The sequence below is a fragment of the Catharus ustulatus genome, chromosome 3 (assembly GCF_009819885.2).
Source record: "Catharus ustulatus isolate bCatUst1 chromosome 3, bCatUst1.pri.v2, whole genome shotgun sequence".
Classification (NCBI taxonomy): Eukaryota; Metazoa; Chordata; class Aves; order Passeriformes; family Turdidae; genus Catharus; species Catharus ustulatus.
This window is the reverse complement of record NC_046223.1, coordinates 41,646,187-41,664,410: the sequence shown is the minus strand read 5'-3', so window position 1 is coordinate 41,664,410 and position 18,224 is coordinate 41,646,187. Positions and strand designations below refer to the sequence as shown.

The window sequence follows — 18,224 nt, the reverse complement described above, 5'->3', positions numbered from 1 at the left end:
ACAGTATTTCACTTTTTGGCATTTCAGACATAATAAAAGCTTCCACGTTTCTGGCACATGCTGTTTGTGCAATGACTTGCTGTTACAAATAGGCAAATTCCTCTGCTGTAGCATTCCCTCTCAGCATGGTGGGTGCTCTACAGCCTCAAGGGCACTTCATTCAGTTTTATAGGTCATGTCATTTGGATTGGTTTGATTATCAGATTGCTTTAAAACAGGAGAGAACAGTACTTCTTTTTCAAATTAATCTAGGTATATAGAGCTTTCTAGGGTCCAGTGCCCACTTGAAGATAAACATTTGTGCCTTTGTTTCAAGTCAGTGGTTGCCTGAGGTTGAATTAATCCTCCAGCAATCAGTCTGATAAACAGGAAGGCTGACAAGAAGTAGTTTTGCCCAAGCAAGAAGGGGTACCCGGCTTCGCAGACCAGCATTTTCATTTTTTTATTATATTGATTCAAAATAAACATTGGAAAGATGCTAAAGCTAGAATGAAAAAGGAGATTGAATGAAGCTGGCCAAAGCATGCAGTGTGAACTGATGTGTTGTAGGTTGCATTGACCTCCCAGTTCTGCTAGCACACAGGGTACCACCAAGACTCTGAAGTGGATAGAAGAAACTGCCATGATTTAAAAACTAAAATGCTCTGGGTGTTCCATTAGCATGGCTGAGAGCTGCAGTTAAAGATTGAATAAGAAGCACAATTGTTTTTGTTGCCACCTCAGTTGAGCAAGCTGTTGACTGTTAATTTGCTGTACTTTGGGCTCGATAGCCAAACCCCTCCAGGTCCACAGAACTTATGTCATGACAGAGCAATATTGTTTAGGCATTTACAATGTGTGCTTGTTCAAAATACTCCTTTCAGGAAAAAAAAAGCTGTTGCTGGGTGTAATTGCTTGTATTGTTGTTGGCAAGAGAGAAGAGGAAGGAAATGGACACAGAAGAAGAAAGTCTTGCAGAACGTGCAGGTTTGCTGCCACTGGCCTGTGGCATGTGGAAGGCAATTAGTGAGATTACAGGCCTGTCTCTGCTCTTCTTTACACTCTGCTCTTGCTCTGGCATCACATAAAAGGCATTGTGGCATAAGTAAGACAGAATGCTGAGCCAAAAAGGACAGCTATTATTATGGGAAAAGAACGTCTGGGGAGGTTGTTAGTTAATGGCAAAAAGTGTTTACTTGAAAGAGCTGTAATTGCTAAGAAGAATAATCAGGGAAAATACAGTAGTGATGTTCTGTGATGTGTGACATGGATTTTTTTTTTAGTTTGTTCTTTTCAGGGATATGGCTCTGCTCTAAACAGTAATTGAAGTGTAGGCTATTTCTCCTGTATTACCAACAGTTTTTATTGGTGGCTCTATTTTTCTGTTTTTGTCGGAAGATCCTTAGTCTTTCTTTTTCTCTCCATCTCTTGTCCCTCAAGCCAAATTCCTTAAAGCATTAGTCTGTTTTACTTAGCATAAGCAATATATTTAATATTTTCTTTGTATTTTTTACTTTTAATACAAAAACTGGCCCTAAATGCTTAAAGAAGGTTTTGTGCTTTTCCGATATTGTGGTTTATTTTGCATGTTTTTATTTTAATGATTCTGCACTCCTTGAAAAGATGAAGTAATGAGAAAAATATAGAGAGCTGCTACCTGGAATATTATAAATGCAGATAAAGCTGTTTTCATTTAGTGTGGATTAGGCTACTTCCTGTTACCTCAAAACCTGTCCTTTTGTCTTCTCTTTACACTGTTCAGATTTCACTGATCTGCTTCAAAATTCTAATGCCAGTGGGTCCCTAAGTGGCATAATCCATGACAATTTATCCAAGTGACTGGATTAATTAATCAGTTCCTGATTTGGCAAGTAAAAGTTAGCATGTCACAGTAGAGCCTCAGACCATCACTGAATGAGGTTTCACTTTTGCCTTTAAACTTTTGCTCCTGGACACATGCAGCAAATACTCTGTGTTTCTATTTCCTACAGATGAATGCTAATGATTGTCATGACCCACCAAAGTACTGGACAATCCATGGATTGTGGTATGATCCCACAGTGTTTTTATTTCAGCCTGGAAAGGAAAGATCAAATTTTGTACCAGGGTGTTTAGTTATTTGGTTTTGTTGGGTGGGGATTTGTTTGTTTGAAGGTGGTTTGTTTGTTTGTTTTGATGTTTTGTTTTGTTGTGGGATTTTTTTTGAGATCTTAATCTGTCTCTTCTTATGATTCCTTGAAACAAAGTTAAAACCCTATTATTTGTCATAAAACTGAAGTACACTTCTGTATCCCATGACTCATTTAAATCCTCTGGCCACATAAGCATTTTATTTATAAATCGCCTCATAAGATCAGGAATAGTCTCAGGCACAAAAGGAGCTATTGTTTCCCTTCTTTTTTCTGTCTCTCAGAGTTAAAAGAATTTGTTAATATCTCGTGATTGCTTGTGGCTTTAACTATCTTATCTCCACACAAATATTACAAAAATATAGGAAAACTTACTTGCTTCAAAGAATCAAGTCACTGGACTTGATGCCAGTGTCAACAATTAAAAAATTTTCTGGACAAATGGCAGGTTAAAATCAGTACAGGAGTTTAAGGTATGCCTCCTGGAAAAGTGAACAGCATTATGTATTGATTCCCTGAGAGTGTCTTGGATGCTTTCAGAAACATCAGGTGGGGCAGCAATTTAGGAGGTCACTGCCGTTAGTGGCAGCATGTACAAGACCTTTCTGAGTCATTGACACACCTGAATGGCTTCTAGATAGAATGAAGGGGACCAAAGGGCCAAACAAAGAAATCACAGCAAAATCCTTTGGCTGTCTTTTGAATCTTTATGAGAAATCTTTTGGCCATAATTAATGTCCTGAAGGTGTTACTTCTAAACTACTGTAGGTTCTGATGGTTTGCTTGCATTTTTAAGTAAAATCTCCAGCTATAATCCTGCATATTTAAGATTCGGGCCAATGATACATTAGTTACCAGTAGTGACTTAGGAGACATCTTTATTCCAATTTTATTTTGCTTCCCTAGGCCTGACAAAGCTGAAGACTGTAATAGGACATGGCATTTCAATGTCACCGAGATCAAGGTATTTAAAACAGAACCAGTCATACCAGGCAGCGTTAAGTGCAATTACTTTTGCACATCCTATATGCAAAATCTGCAGTTTATAATATCACTCTTAATGTTTACTGAGAGGTATGGTTTTTTAAGGGCTCCAGAAGTTATTTTAGTGCTTCTGGTATTATTTGAAGTTGCTGTCCTTGTGATCATTAGGAGCTGTATCTACTGGATTTTGTGAACATGCAGTTTGGCTCATTCTGCCACATTCTCCTTAAAATCTAGAGGTCCACCACCACATAGGTGATGTATCTGCATTGGCAAAAAGTAGCTGTGAAAAGAAAGATTTAGTCAGTTGGTGTTCTTTCTTCACATTTTCTACTGCAAAATCAGAACAAGAAAGAGTTTAGAGTACTGTTTTCTGTGTGTTTTCTCCTAGGCCAATAGACCTCTTTTATTCTTTTCTACTAAAAAAAACCCCCAACGTATTTGACTAAAAAAATATTCATTTATAAACAGGGATAAGAGACTTGAGCTGACAAATGTGAAACACTGCATGATTTAACAATTTCTGCAGGGACAGTTGAAGGAAAGTCTTGCTTTGAGGCAGTGTGTCAGTATTGGTATGTTCAAATATTTTAGGGAGGTGCACCTGTTACCTCCAACAACAGCATTTTCATAGAATATGGGGGAAAAAGACCTTTTATTTTTCTTCAACCAAATGTTTCAATTATGGACACTAAAAGATGAGGCTTCAGTTGTAGAAAATGTATCAGTATATGTAGATGGGATAAGAAGTAGCTTTTCAATGCTGTAGGTGCATTTATTAATTGTGGTATTCTTTAGGATCTTATGTCAGACATGAGACACTACTGGCCTGATGTTCTTCATTCATCTCTGAATCGCACCCAGTTCTGGTGAGTACAAAAAAACCCTAAAAAGCATTTCGGATATTATTTTATAAAAATCCATCTGAGTAGTTCTTCAGGTGAGATGTTGTACATGGGAGGTAGTGTCCAGTAGGCCACTGAAGAAGTGTGTCTTGCCAGTCTCATTTACAGTACAGATATGTTCTCTTGTAAAATACAGCTGCTGAAGAGAGGGCTATGGCAGAAGTTTTAGAGGAAGGAAACTTAGTGAATGTTTCCTCCGTGTGTCCCCAGGGAGCAGAAGCAGCTGCTGTTGACACATTAAATTTGAGTAGCAGTAGCACTCCTTGGGTGTCTAACTAGCTGCAAAAACAGCTTCCAGATTTTTTTTCCTAGCTAGTTTCACTGTGTTGCTGGTCTTGAGAGAGCTTTCCTTTTGGGTTTCCTTATAGAAGATAAAATAGAAAAATAGAATGCACCATGTCATGATAGCCACTGCTCTGTTCAGTGAAGTTACTGATGGCAGCTCTGTGCTGCCACCAAGCTCATGGGTGCAAGTGGTGCAGAAGGATGGAGGCCTTCACAAACACTGGCAGCTGTTTTCAGTACCTTTTTTGTTTTTCTTTGGCATGACTGTGCTGCAAAATAGAGTAACACTGTGAAGAGTGTTATCTCAAAGTCCTGGTAAATATTTTGTGGAGACTAAAGTCTCTGTCCATTCTGTTAGATCACAGGACTGATTAAAACACTTGGGCCTGGTGCATTCTTGACTTGCTGCAGATGGTGGTGCACAGACGCTGTCAGTGCAGACTGCACCAAACCACTCCATGGGAACAATAATAGGCTTCTTGAATGCCAACAGATCCTTTATTTCTGCCTTATTTTTAGAAAGAGCAGAACACTTAAATGCAAGTACAACTGAAAGGCTTCAAAAGACAAACACTTCACCATTAGTTTTACACACATGCATGTATACGTTGTCTGAATTAAAATTGTTGTCCTACATGCAAAGCCTTGCCTCCAGCTTGCTGCTGTTCAGTAGCCCTTTGGATCTGACTGTTGTCTGCTTCTATATCTGTTGTTAAATTTACCCCTAAAAGAGCTTCTGTTTACTTTAAAGCTTTTCTGGTTAGTAGTTTAAAATCCCTTGTGGAGAAATCTGCCCATGGAAACTCTTCCAGGCAATAAACAGTTAATTTGACATGCAGTTATGTTGAATGTTACAGCCAAGATGAGAACTCTCTACAAGGCTAAATTTGGGAAGATACAGTGAAAATCTTATAGTGCAGCATCTTCTCCCCTGCCTCAAATCTCCTGACACCACAGTTGCTCTGTTCAGAAGTAGTGCACTATTTCTCTAGATTGAAACATACAGTTATTTCACGAATACAAGCCGCACCATTTTGACCAAAATTTTGCTCCCATACCGGAAATGCGGCTAATACTCAGGAGCGGCCAATATGTGAATAATTTTCTGACATTTTCAACCCCGGGAGTGCAAACCAAGTCAGTGCAAACTGCAAAGTCAAGAACCTGCCAGTAAAACCCGGCATTTACGCGGTTGTTACAAATTGGTTACTCTGTTGCGCGGCGGGTGGAGCTGCTCCGTGCAGGCAGCACAGGGGGTGGGGAAGGCGGGGCAGCTCTCTCCTGCTTGGCCCCGTGGCTTGGGGGGCTCCCGTCCCCGCGTGCCGCCACCGCAGGAGCAGGCAGGCTACATCCCCGCCTCCCATTGCCGCCGCAAGTGCCGGCGGGCTCTGTGCCCCCCGTGCCGCCGCGGGGCAGCGCCAGGCTGGGGTGACCGAGCCCAGTGGTGGCGGCGGCCGGCCCCGAGCGGCCCCGCCGAGCGGCAGCACCGAACTGGGCCACCCAGCCCTGTCAGCAGCCCCGAGCCCTCATGGCCTGAGCCGAGCCAGTAAACCCCGCCCTGCCGTGGTTCTGTTACTATTTGGCAACTTTGTTGGACGCGGGTCCTCGCTGCGAATGACAGAGCAGCTTATACTCAGGTGCGGCTTATTTATGGACAAAGAATGAAATGTTTGCCAACACCTGGCGATGCGGCTTATACTCAGTGCAGCTTGTATTCGCGAATTTACTGTAATTTCTTTTAAGGTGTTTTAATTCCTTAAGAAAAATCTGAAGTTTTTAATATGAATGGACAATTCCAAGGTACAGTAATTTCACGAATACAAGCCGCAGCAAGTAGAGTAAAATTTTGGTGGAAACCCGGAAATGCGGCTAATATTCGGGTGCAGCTAATTTATGAACAAAAAAGTGATATCTGCCCTTACCTAGTGTCATGCTGGTCCAGTCCCGAGCCAAAACAGTCTGAAATCCATGGTTTCCCGGTGTTCCGACAATGAACCAATCAGAGAACAGCTTATTGCCTGCCTGTGGATGACGGCATTACTGAGGAGCAGGGGCGGGTATTTTAGCAGGGTGAGTTCCCTCGGCGACTTCTTCCCTCGGCGACTTCTTCCCTTGGCATGGCTGCGGAGACGAGAGTAGCGTACGACGCGGAGTTTAAAGTGAAAGCGATTAACTATGCAAAAGAACGTGGGAATAGACCTGCAGCTAGAGCATTCCACATTAATGAATGCATGGTACGCAGATGGAGACAGCAGGAGGACGAACTTCGTCTTACAAGAAAGACAAAGAAAAGTTTCCGTGGCCGTAAAACATGATGGCCAGAGCTGGAAGACAGACTTTATCACTGGATTTCTGAGCGAAGGGCAGCTGGCCAAAGTGTATCTACTGTCATCATTCGGATACAAGCCAAAGCAATTGCAAATCAATTGCATATAGAAGAATTTCAAGCAGGAGCGTCTTGGTACTTTCGTTTTATGAAGCAACAGCAGCTCTCCATTCGTACACGGACCATGGTGTGTCAGCAGTTGCCGGCGGACTACAAAGAAAAGGTAGCCAGGTTCCGGAGTTACTGCAAAAACAAGATCTCTGAAAATAATATACAGCCGCATTGTATAATTAACATGGACGAAGTCCCCCTCACATTCGATATGACAAGGACCGTGGAGCACACCGGAACACCGACAGTACCGGTAAGAACCACGGGGAACGAAAAGACGTCGTTTACGGTCGTCCTTGGCGTTTCGCTAGCTGGGCAGAAATTACACCCCATGGTAGTTTTTAAAAGAAAAACCCTCCCTAAAGACAGATTTCCAGATGGAATAAAGGTTCATGTTAGTTCAAAAGGCTGGATGGATGAAGATGCAATGAAGATTTGGCTAACGGAAGTTTATGGTGGCACACTGCATAGGTTCTTTAATCAGTTACCGGGACTGCTAATTTTGGATTCCATGCGTGCCCACACGACGGAACTTGTGAAAGAAATCATGAGAATAAAGAAGACGGAGCTTGCTGTAATACCAGGTGGCTTGACCAAAGAACTGCAGCCTCTGTACATAGGTATTATTCGTTCCTTCAAGGCTAAAGTGTGATCTCTGTGGGAAGAGTGGATGTTGGAAGGCAAGCATTCCTACACCGACACCGGGAGGCTGTGCAGGGCAAGTTACGCTGCAGTCTGCCAGTGGATACTGGATGCCTGGGGTAAAGTAACTACCAGAACTATCAGCTGAGGGTTTGCCAAAGCCGACATCATTCCTGGACTGACCAGCAATGTCATGGAGAGTACCGAAAGTGATAACTCTGACGGTGAAGGTACGGGCGAAACCGCCTCACGTTCGCTGGATCCCACCATTGCCCAACTGCTGATTTCCGATACGGAGGACGAAGACTTCGACGGTTTCATGGAAGATGAAGCCACTGATGAAGCGGCTGATGAATGAAAAATGAAACTGTTTAAAAGTTTAATAAAAGTGTGTGATATTTTTCTGTATTTTTTAAGTGTTTTCAGTTTTCTGCGGCTGCGCAGTTGGCCGTCCTTGTGCGGCTGCGCAGATAGCTGGGCTCGCGCAGAGGTGGGGGGCGGGGGGCTGAGTGGGCAGGGGGCGAGGCGGCGCTTGCTGAGCTCACAGGACAGGTGGGGTCGCGCAGATGAGCGTGGGGAAGATATGGCTGAACTCGGACCTCGGCCGCTTGCCCACAGGGCTGAGTGGGCGGGGGGCAGGGCGGCGCTCGCTGAGCTCACAGGAGAGGCGGACTCGCGCAGATGAGCGTGGGGAAGATACGGCTCAGCTCGGAGCTCGGCCGCTCACCCGCAGGGCTGAGCAGGGTGGCCGTGCCGGCGGGGAGGAGTGGCTCCGCTCGGTGCTCGGCTGCCTACCCACACGGCTCAGCGGCTGTTTAAAGGCAACGCAGATCCGTTGGGAATGCTTGCAAAATGGCCACACTATTGTTCGTGTCTTTTTCGGCTTGTAAATAAAACTTGCTGGGAACGGTGCCGCAGCTATTGTCTGTGTCTTTTTTCACTCGGAAACAATGTTTCCAAGGTCGGCAGCAAGCCAGTAAGCCCCAGCGATCCCGCGATTGTGTTACTAAATGACGGCTTTGTGCACCGTTCGCCGCGAACTAAAGTGCGGCTAATATTCGGGGTGCGGCTTATTTATTGACAAAGACATCAACATTACCGACGCACCGGAAGTGCGGCTTATACTCCGTGCGGCTTGTATTCGTGAATTTACTGTAGGCTTTCAAGTGAATAGTAGTTGTCCTTCTTCTCTGTTTTTTGATGATGTACTTAAGGAATCATAAGGTCACAGGATGCTGTGATGATTGCAGGAGTTCAGATAATCTGATTGTGTATATCTGCTGAATTGATGCCTATATAGCACAAGCGGATTGTGAAAATGTGGGAAGAATTAAAGAAAAAAAACGCATCCACATGCAATGTCACTAAAGATTATGCTGCTTAGTCTTTCAATGCACTTTAGAATGGATAGAAACATTTTTTGTCTTCTTCCCAATTTTTGGCCTGTTTGAGTTTGTCTGCTGTACACTGCAAGAATTTATTTAGCTCTCTGTTCCTTGCTCTTAGGAGGGTGGATAGTGAACTAGACAGGAGGCCTATGAAAATTTTGCCACAGGCCAGCATAAAATTTTATGCTAAAATCTTAGCAGCTTTGCAATTACACTGTTTCACCCAAAATAAGGCTTAGTTTTTTGAGTTCAGAAAAAAATGTAGTGCTTTGTACATTTAACACAAAAATTTTCACCAAAACTTACAAAAAACTTAACAATAGTAATTTTTAGGCAAATTCTTTGCATTCTGATTTTCAAACGTCGTTGTGGAAATACACTGTATCCTAAGAACATGATACATATTTACTTCATTAATATATAGGAGTTGCTGTAATTGAAATGGTGGGAGTGATCTTGCTTGGGTTTTCTTCTTACATGCATGATAAATTTGGATGCAGCAGCATCTTACTCCACATGTAACCTTTCGGATACTTGATTTAAGTACAGTGACTAGCTTGTGCAGCTTGTATATCTGCAAATAATGTGTTCTAAAATTTGCCTTTTGCTTTTCTCCTATAGGAAACATGAGTGGGAGAAACATGGCACTTGTGCAGCCATACTTGAAGTCCTTAATTCTCAGAAAAAATACTTTGGTAAAGCCTTAGAACTCTACCAGCATATTGATCTCAATGGGTACGTAAATCAACTTTACGATCTGGCTTTTATTTCAAACAGTTCCTAAAAGTTTAAAATCTACCCTCAAATGAAAGTCTGAAAATCTGATGGTAGAGAGGAAATGAGAATTAGCATAAATTATTTTTAATCCTGAAGTTCAGAGGAGGAGTTGTTACCCTGAGAAGCAGTCTCTGGCCACTTGAATCAGATCAAGCAGCAGCATCCTTAGCAGCATTGTTCTAGACAGCAAGTTTTTGAGAAGCTTTACAGGCTGTATCTTGATACCAGAAGCTATGGTACCTGTAAAGTTCTAAATCAAGTGACAAACCCTCCCAAACTTGAGTCATACTGAGCCCAAAACACTTGTTTTTAAGACAGTGTGTTCTCCTCAGGGGAAAGGACAAGCTGCAGGCAAAATCATGCAGGACATCTTGGGAAAAGGCTGAGGGACAACAGCAAGAGATGAAGTTATGAAGGGTTCAGTAGCTGCAGGCAGTCCCCTGCTGTTCTTTCTGACAACCCCAATGTGACACTCTTGCTTTGTCCTAGGGGCTGATTCCTCCTTATGATTCCAAAGCACTGGCCATTCCAGGTTCAAAGTCTTGATGAGACTGTTGCGGTTTGTCCAAATGCTGTGTGCATGTGTTCTGGCTGCAGGTGAATGCCAGAAGGTTAGAGTCCTTTCCTGATCAGTGCTTGGTATGGGTGAGAGGATGTTTGACTTAAATTTGTTGACAGTAAGAGGACAGTATCTGAGAGACAAAATAGTTTCATACAAAGAAATATACCTTAAAAAAACCTCAATAAAACAACCCCAAAGAAGCCCCAAATCAGCTCATCCTGTTTATGCTTTGCCAGTATCCTGTCCAAGTGATCTCCTAGACAAAGTCTCATTTATTTCCTTTGTGCATATGCAAAATAAATCTTTCTTCCCTCCCACCTCGGTTTTGTAGATACCTTTTAAAACTGTAGCAGATTTTTCTACACACAGTGTTTGAGCATGTCATATGTAATGTTAAAATTAACGATGTCTAAGTCAATTGCCTAAGTAGCTGTGATGGTGTGACTAAAACATTTACAGATGGCACAGTGACCGATGATGTGACTCTATCAGCATGTGCAACACTGCAAAAGAATAGAGGCTGAAGCATGTTGAAATTAATTGCTGAAAGCTTATTATCTATTGTGAAAATGAATATAATTAATTCTATCTTTACTGAAGAGAAAAAAGACTGAAAATGTTCTCATTGTATGTCATTTCTACTTGAATGAGGAAAAATGTCAGTGATTAAGAAAATAATTTCCAAAATGCAAATTATTAAAAAGAGGACATCATGCAGCCTTCTGTAAGAATAAACAGAACAGCATCTATTTTATTGGCCTGCTTATATCTAGTGTTACATGACAGTGAAAAATAGCTTGTCTTTTAGTCAACTGGGTAAAATCTTCCTTGTGCCAAAACTGACCTACAGAAGGGAAAGGTTGAGCATTATCGCCATTTATGGATTAAATCCTGCAAGATACTGACCATTCCCACTTCTTACAGAAGAAGCTGGGACTCGCAGACTCATCATGTGTTAGGTCCTGAGTCTTGTCAGCTTGGAAATGTGGACTTCTGTCAGGACTGAGCCTTAAGGAAAGGGTACACAAGCTAGAGGTTCTTGAACATTACCTCATCTCTCATGTGACTAACTTTTCTTCTTCAAAAACATATTTATTAGGAACAGTTTCTGCCCTACCAGTAACATTAATCCTGTCTGACATGCTATATCCCTCTCCCAGTGTGCTGTGTGTCTCCCACCACAGGAAGCCCATCCTGTGTTTGAATATGAAGGTGCCTAGAGCACCTTCACTAGTCTGCCCTCTGTGCCCTCTGCAGTGGCAGGAGCACATGGGAATGGCGCGAGGCATGGGAAAGGAAGGAATTAAATTGCATGCCCTACCTATCACTGAACAGAGCACTCTGAATTTCCCTTTCCCTTAGCTATGTCTGAAGACTGAACTATTCTAGTTTCTCAGATTAAGGTTTGGGAAAGGGTTCTTCCTGGCCCTGCCAAGTTAGATGGGAGCCATCCTTTCAGAAAATGGCCTTTCCTAGGCTGGCAAAGAATGAAAGACAAGTTGCCCTTGCTCCCATCACTGTAATGCTTGACAGGTTCTTGCATTTTCTGTTTTACCTAATGATTATGAAGATATGGTTGCATACAGGAAACGTTTAAAAATGTTTTATCTTTGTTTCAGTTGTCTCTTGAAAGCTGGGATAAAGCCGAGCAGTTCATATTACAAGGTAAGAGACCATCTTATATATAACAAAATCATGTGCATGTACTTTTTTTTTCGGTAGGAGTCAACTAATTTCTGTAGAACAAATGATCTTTTTAAAATTGTATAGTTCTTTAGAGTGGTGCTTTTTATAAAAGTTTTTGAGAGCTTTACCAGTGAGGCAGTTGTTGGAAGATGTGCTTGTGACCTATTAATCTCTATAAGCTTTTTAATTTTTCAGATGACTGCTATAAAGGAAGCTCTTACAAGATTTTATGGTGTAATACCAAAGATCCAATGCCTTCCTCCAGAAGAGGTAAAAACTCCCCTAACTCCCCAAAATGGAAAAAAAAACCCAAACAAAAAAATGACTTCCTTTTTTAAGGAGCACTTTTTATCAAAAAATAGCAAAAATTTTAGCAAAAACAGAGTGAAAAATCTTTGGTGAAACTTAGGTCTAGGTATTCTTTGTGCATACATCTGTTTCTATATAGGTATTGTTTGATTCTTGGGCTTGGGTTTTAAAGGTCTCTTTGTCTTAAAAGATTTAAACTTGCATCTCTTGCATGAATGGTGTAACCACCATGCCAGAGGTATTGCTGTTGCTGAGCACTTTACACCTTGCCTGCTAAAGTTTAATTGCTGCATGGCAGATGACTAAAACCAACAAAAGTGAGCTGAGTGGAACCAGTGACTGTCAGCCTTGGTGAGGGTGCTGGTGTCAGCAGCAGCCTCCCGTCCACTGGGCATGGCTCTTGAGTTCTGCATGAAGAGGTTGCTCAGTGAACAGAATCCTTCTGAAATAAGGCAGCTCAGAAGCTTGTCTCTGAGATGGTTCCAGAAAGCCCATATCTAAAGAGGTACAAAAAGGCATTTTGAGCTTCACTCTGGTTCAAGGTCGCTGTAGTCTTTCCTTCTGTGCCAGTCATGCAGTCATGTCTCCAATTTCCATGTCTTTTTACTTTTCCTTGCCAGTGATTGTGCTGTGCATCATGATGCAGTAGAGAAGATGGTACACAGAGACATTGTTCTGTAAAGTGTAGGTCACCATATCTGGATCAAAAGTGCCTTTGAAAGAACAAAATACTATTCTCAACAGCTACATGTATAGGTTGTAGAGCTCTTTCTTTTTTTTTTTTTTTTCAGCTAGGTTACTCTGCTCTTATAGAAAAACAGAGCAAAAAACAAAATCCACAAGGTTAGCTTTCACTCTAAGTGCTTCCTTCTAAGCTTGTTAAAAGTAATTTCCTACAGAATTCTTGGCAGAGTTAGTGCCCCTACACCGGCAACAATTTCTGAAAACTTGCTAAGATACAGTTGCTATTGGAGTGTGTTGTCAACTTCTGCTTTAGTAATGCTCTGAGGTTTTTGTACTCATAGGTTTTTTTAACATAAAAGAAATCTATAGATTACCATATTTTTAAGTTTTATAAGTTTTTAAACTTTAAATTTAATATTTTTAAGTTGTTTAAGTGTTTATGAGTTACTTTAAGGAGCAAAGTTGAACATGGGTTGTACACTCACCCACCTTTTGGCATTTAAGATACACAGAACTAACACAAACCCCAATTTCTAGTTCTGTTCACTGTAGTTCTGCCATTACTTTTAGTACACTAGAGATACTGTTCCAATTACAGGAAAGTAGTGTATGGCTTGGGTCTCCTGTACATAACAGCTGAAGGTATTGGGTAGTAGAAATGAACAAGTACATCTCAGTTATATGAAGATAGGCCTTTTTCAGAGTTCTTGTTTCCTAGACTTGTCCAAAGTGCATGATGCAGGTACTTTGACATTTGAAATGGATTAGACACTGTCTGTTCTTACATTTCTTAAAAAAAACCTCAAAATAAAGAAACCCCCCAACAGCACTAATTCCAAACAAACAAAAAAATGCTCACCACGGTCGCTTTTGTCTTGTACATATCTTTTTGTTCTGCTTAATTGTTTCAAAACCATTTTTTCCACATTTTGTTAGACCTGAGTATTTGGGGGGATTTTCCTGTGATCTTTCTGCCACATGAAAGGCCTCCATGCCTGCCTACTTTATTCATGGTCAGTGTTTTTCTTCCTAACCTCTCCTGTAGTCCAAATAGGATGCTTCTGCTCCTTCTGACAGACAGCTTGGTTCTGTATTCTTTTGTGTAAAAGCTATTGTAAAATTTAGTTTCTGTTCTCACATATGGAGAATTTTATTTGCCTTAATTCTTGTCCAGCTATGAAGAGTTGGTGAAAAGTGTCTTTCTGGCCACATATGCCCTTCAATATTCACGGAGTTCACCCAGAGCTCATCACTGAGGTGTACAGCTGCTCTGGCCTGTCCAGATGAGTGAAGGCCAGGATAATGTGTCACAGCACTTCTTAACAAGGCTTACTAGTTAGACAAGTCCCAGACTGGTATTGTCTAAGTGTGCTATAAGCTGTTCACAGTGGATGCCTCTTGTACTTTTATTTGCATTTTTCATCTGGTAAATGCACAAATAATCACTGCTGTATTCTATAGATAGGGCAATGTAGCTGAAGGGTTGATTTATTTTCTCCTTCCCATGAGGCTGATCTTACCTTTCATGTTTCTAGGGTGAAGAAGCACAAACAATTGGCCAGATTGAAATCTGCTTCACCAAACAACTGCAGCTGGTAAACTGCACGGCACTGGAGGGTGAATCCAACCCAATGCAGGCTCACTTGAAGCTTGGAACTTCGGAGCTGTCGGTCTGCAATGATACTCTCCCAACCTATTATCCTTCAGAGGTCCAAGATCACAAATGAAGCCAGAAGAGTTTGGAAAACTTTTTAAATCAGCAACAAAACCAAAGTCATGCAATATTACAAACCCCTGTCTGTATCACAGGTCTACAGGGAAGATTTCTGCTGGAAAACACAGTTCTTTTGCTATTGAAGGAGAGTGGTCCACATGGTGGATCAGCATCAGATCTACAGCTTGGTCTGGATTTTTTGGCTTGCTTATGGTTTGCATCAATGTTCAAAAGAGTTTGACATGCAGTTAAGTCTGCCACTTCGGCTGCTTTTTGGTTTTTACCAGTGAATCAGGGAAATTAAGTAATTTTTTGTATTGAAAGGATAATCATCTCTCTGAGATGAGGTGACAATTTCTTGAGAAGAAAATACTATAAACAAAAAACTCTGAGACATGTCTAGAGGTCTATTCCCAGATGTAATAACCCCTGCCTTGCATAATTGCTCTTCAGAAGTGCAGAACAAAGATCATATCCTCAGAGGTGTTAAACCTTTTCTCACTCAGGGATCACAGTGGACCAAAGACAACTCTTGCATAACTTCTTAGTGAAGTAATAACTTTCTGCAGGTTTGGTCTCTTGTACCTAAAACATCCCAGGGAGACTGTATCTGTAACCTTTCCCGTTCTTTGATTATTTTTGTGGCAGTAGCTCCATACAGTCTTGAGGAACAACCAATGCTAGAGCTTATGTTTTCGTGTAGGAGAATGTTAGGCCCTAGAACTATGTTGTTACTAATTTTTAGTTGTGCTTGAGCATTCAGCATTGCTACTTGTGAGTGCCTGCACTTTTATATAAAAACAAGATTGTCACATAATCACTTTGTTTGAAGAAACAGCTTGTTATAGGTGAAAAGATTAATACTGCTGGATTTTGAGTAAAAAGTACAGATGTTGGCAATAGTGCATCTTTACCCCATAATGATGAGTAACATACCACAAAGGCAACCAAATTTTGGTGACATGTTCCCCACAGTGCTGTGTTCATCTATGTGTCTCAAATGGTGTTTCAAAGACAATTAAGGCTCAAGGAACCATCTGTTTGTTAGAATAATGTTACTGTGAAAACATGAAATGCAGTATTAGAAACAAATTTGTTATTTTGAGGGGGTTAAAAACCATGTACTCTCACTGTCCCTGTTTCTCTACCACCTTTCATTTAATGCTCTGTTCCATTTACATTCCAGAATGCTGTTGGTTTTTCAGGCCTTTCTCGAAACTCAGGTATTTATTTATTTTAACAGCCAAGAAATTATTATGGTGTGTCAAATGAATGGTTGTTGGGTTTGCCTGTTTTTCTGCAGTTGCTTTAATTCCTCAGTCTTGTTTCTCAGTCAAAGGTAAAGCTGACTTTTGCCAAAAGGAGTCAGCAGATACATGAGTCGCAAATGACCAAACTCTGCAGCAGAGTAGATAGTATGGATTCTATGCATTTTTCAGCCTAATTTTCAAATGCAAGAAATGCAAAGGAGCTGATAAGTCTTTTGAGACTTAGACAAGAAAATAATGTAATTGAAAATGAGTGAGAGAGACAACATGCCAGCAACTGAATAAAAATTGACTGAGAAAAAGTGAATCTTGGCTAAAACAACCTCACATACTCTGAAGTCCCATGTAAAGGGACATACCTGAAGTACCGTGTTGGCCTTAAAAAACCCACAAACACATACTGTTTATTGCAGATTAAATATTTAAATTTGCTATGGTGAACTTTTCAGTAGTAGCAATAAGACACTATGTGTATGACTACTGTTGCTTGGGTTTTGGCAAATCCAGCTGCCTAACTTCTGGGTAGACACAAATGTCTTTTAAAAGCTACTTACTGATACAGAGATGTGCCAAGGCATTATGAAGTTTTAAGTGATGTATTTAGGGGATGCTTTAAGGTCTGTGTCTGGGCAGCCAGGAGAACAGATGAATGAATGCTATCACCATTTTGATCCAAAGATCAAAAATCATGTCCAGCCCTTTGTGTTCTCTAGCAATGACTCAGAGCCAGTTGTGGGCCTTGTCAGTTGCTTTCCGTGAGAATGTATGTAATTTCAAGGGTTGGATTAAGGCTGTTTAAATAAAAGAAGTAAACAAAGGTATAGTGGGAGCCATAAAATTCTCTTTAGTTCTGAAAAGTGTCACTCATTTCTTTGTGCACTATAAATTCAATCGGCCTTGAAAATTCAGCACTGCCTGGGGATGATGGGTCCTGTATTCTTTTCTGCATCGTTGAATAAATTAACTAAATTCCAGCAGAGATGTTTTGTGTGCAGTCTCAATGGTTTAAAACACAACTCTGCAAAGGGACTTAGTTTGTTTATACCCTTAGTACGTGTGCTCTCTCATGCAAAATGCTTAAGCATCCCTTGGCATGCAGGTTAGAGTAGGGTTGTGTGTCCGTTTTCCAAGGACAGCTCCTCTTCCTGGGGCATGAGCAGGGGCCTTTGCTGGGCCTTTCTCAGCTGCCCAGGAGCCCAGCTTGAGCCAAGTTTGTGGTGGAGTGGAATAGGACATTGGGAAATACAACTTCTGCTCAGTTTCATGAGGTGCATATATCATGTGCTTAAGGGCACATCTGTCTCTCCCTCCCAGCAGACAGCTGATCTGCCACTGCCAACCACAACAGGAGATGGGAGAAGCAGAGGGGACTGGTCCCCATCACTCTTGTTCTTAGTGGGGGCAGCAGCTGGTTGCAGTTGCCCAAGGGATGGGTAAAGCTGCCTCTGCAGGCTGGAATGGAGGTGGCACAGGCCTCTGGCTGTGTCCCTACTCTGCACCCTCGGTGGCTGGAGAGTGCTACTGCCCCAGCTGCCGCTGACTGGAATGAGAAGGAGTGGGGGCAGTTCTGCTGTGTCCACGCATCGTGTCAATATACTGCAAATCAAGTCCCACCAAGGGGAACAGGTTAGGTATCTCGTGCTGCAAAGCAGCAGGTTGGGAAGGGGGATTCTGACCGGAATGAGTTCTTGAATTTGGGCACCTCAGTTCTGGTGTGGTCCTGCTTCAGTCAGCTGTGCTCTGGGTCTGGCACTGAGCACTGTTAAGCCAAGGCCACGGAAGGTTAATGGTTGTGCTAACAGTGTTATTGATGCCTGATGATGCAAAGAGAAATTGTTAGGACTTTGCAAGTTGCTTTCCCAGGAATGGAGCAATCAATGATGAGGAATGTTGTACTTATTGTAAATTCAGACTCATGCTGATATGGCAGCTTCCCTCACAAGGGTCACTGCATGCCTCCTGTTCCTGTAAATATTCCCTGTTCCACGAAGTTGCCATAGATCACGCAGAGATGATACAAATAATTAATTTAGAAAGGATTTAAATTTCTCTTGCTTTGAAGAATAAGAGATTTTGTACACAGGCTAAGTGAGATCTGATATGGGAGATAGGCAGATTATTTTGTGTTTGTGCTGTCATTTTCATTCCTTATCCCAAATTACACTGGAACATCACAGACTGGAGGAGGATTAAATTGACCTCAGGGGCAGCCAAACCCAACCTTGCCCACAGGCTGGTGGTGTAAATCAATACATCAATTCATTCAGCATGAAAATAACAGTGCTGACATTCATTTGCAGTGCTTACTCTAAAGGACTGATATTTCAGTAATCTTTTATAGAACAAAAGAAGCAAAAGTAACCATATTTGATAAGAATTTTAAGGTGTTGTAAAATTCTCAAGCAAGCTGGAGAATACCATAGTGCTGTTTTGCAAGAAATACTTTTCTGAGTACAGCTTGTTTACCAGAAAAGA

At 41.6% G+C, this 18,224-nt stretch overlaps 1 protein-coding gene across 1 annotated transcript in view; it reads left to right on the top strand.

Annotated features, from left to right (window-relative positions):
- Positions 1-16,730, top strand: part of RNASET2 (ribonuclease T2) — a 28,186-nt gene extending 11,456 nt beyond the window's left edge. The window contains exons 4-10 of the mRNA XM_033055993.2: positions 1,971-2,026; positions 3,015-3,072; positions 3,891-3,961; positions 9,371-9,484; positions 11,708-11,753; positions 11,970-12,044; positions 14,303-16,730. Coding sequence (XP_032911884.1) covers positions 1,971-2,026; positions 3,015-3,072; positions 3,891-3,961; positions 9,371-9,484; positions 11,708-11,753; positions 11,970-12,044; positions 14,303-14,494 — 612 coding nt within the window. The 3' untranslated portion in view covers positions 14,495-16,730. The remainder of the gene's footprint in view (positions 1-1,970; positions 2,027-3,014; positions 3,073-3,890; positions 3,962-9,370; positions 9,485-11,707; positions 11,754-11,969; positions 12,045-14,302) is intronic.
- Positions 16,731-18,224: the final 1,494 nt, after the last annotated feature.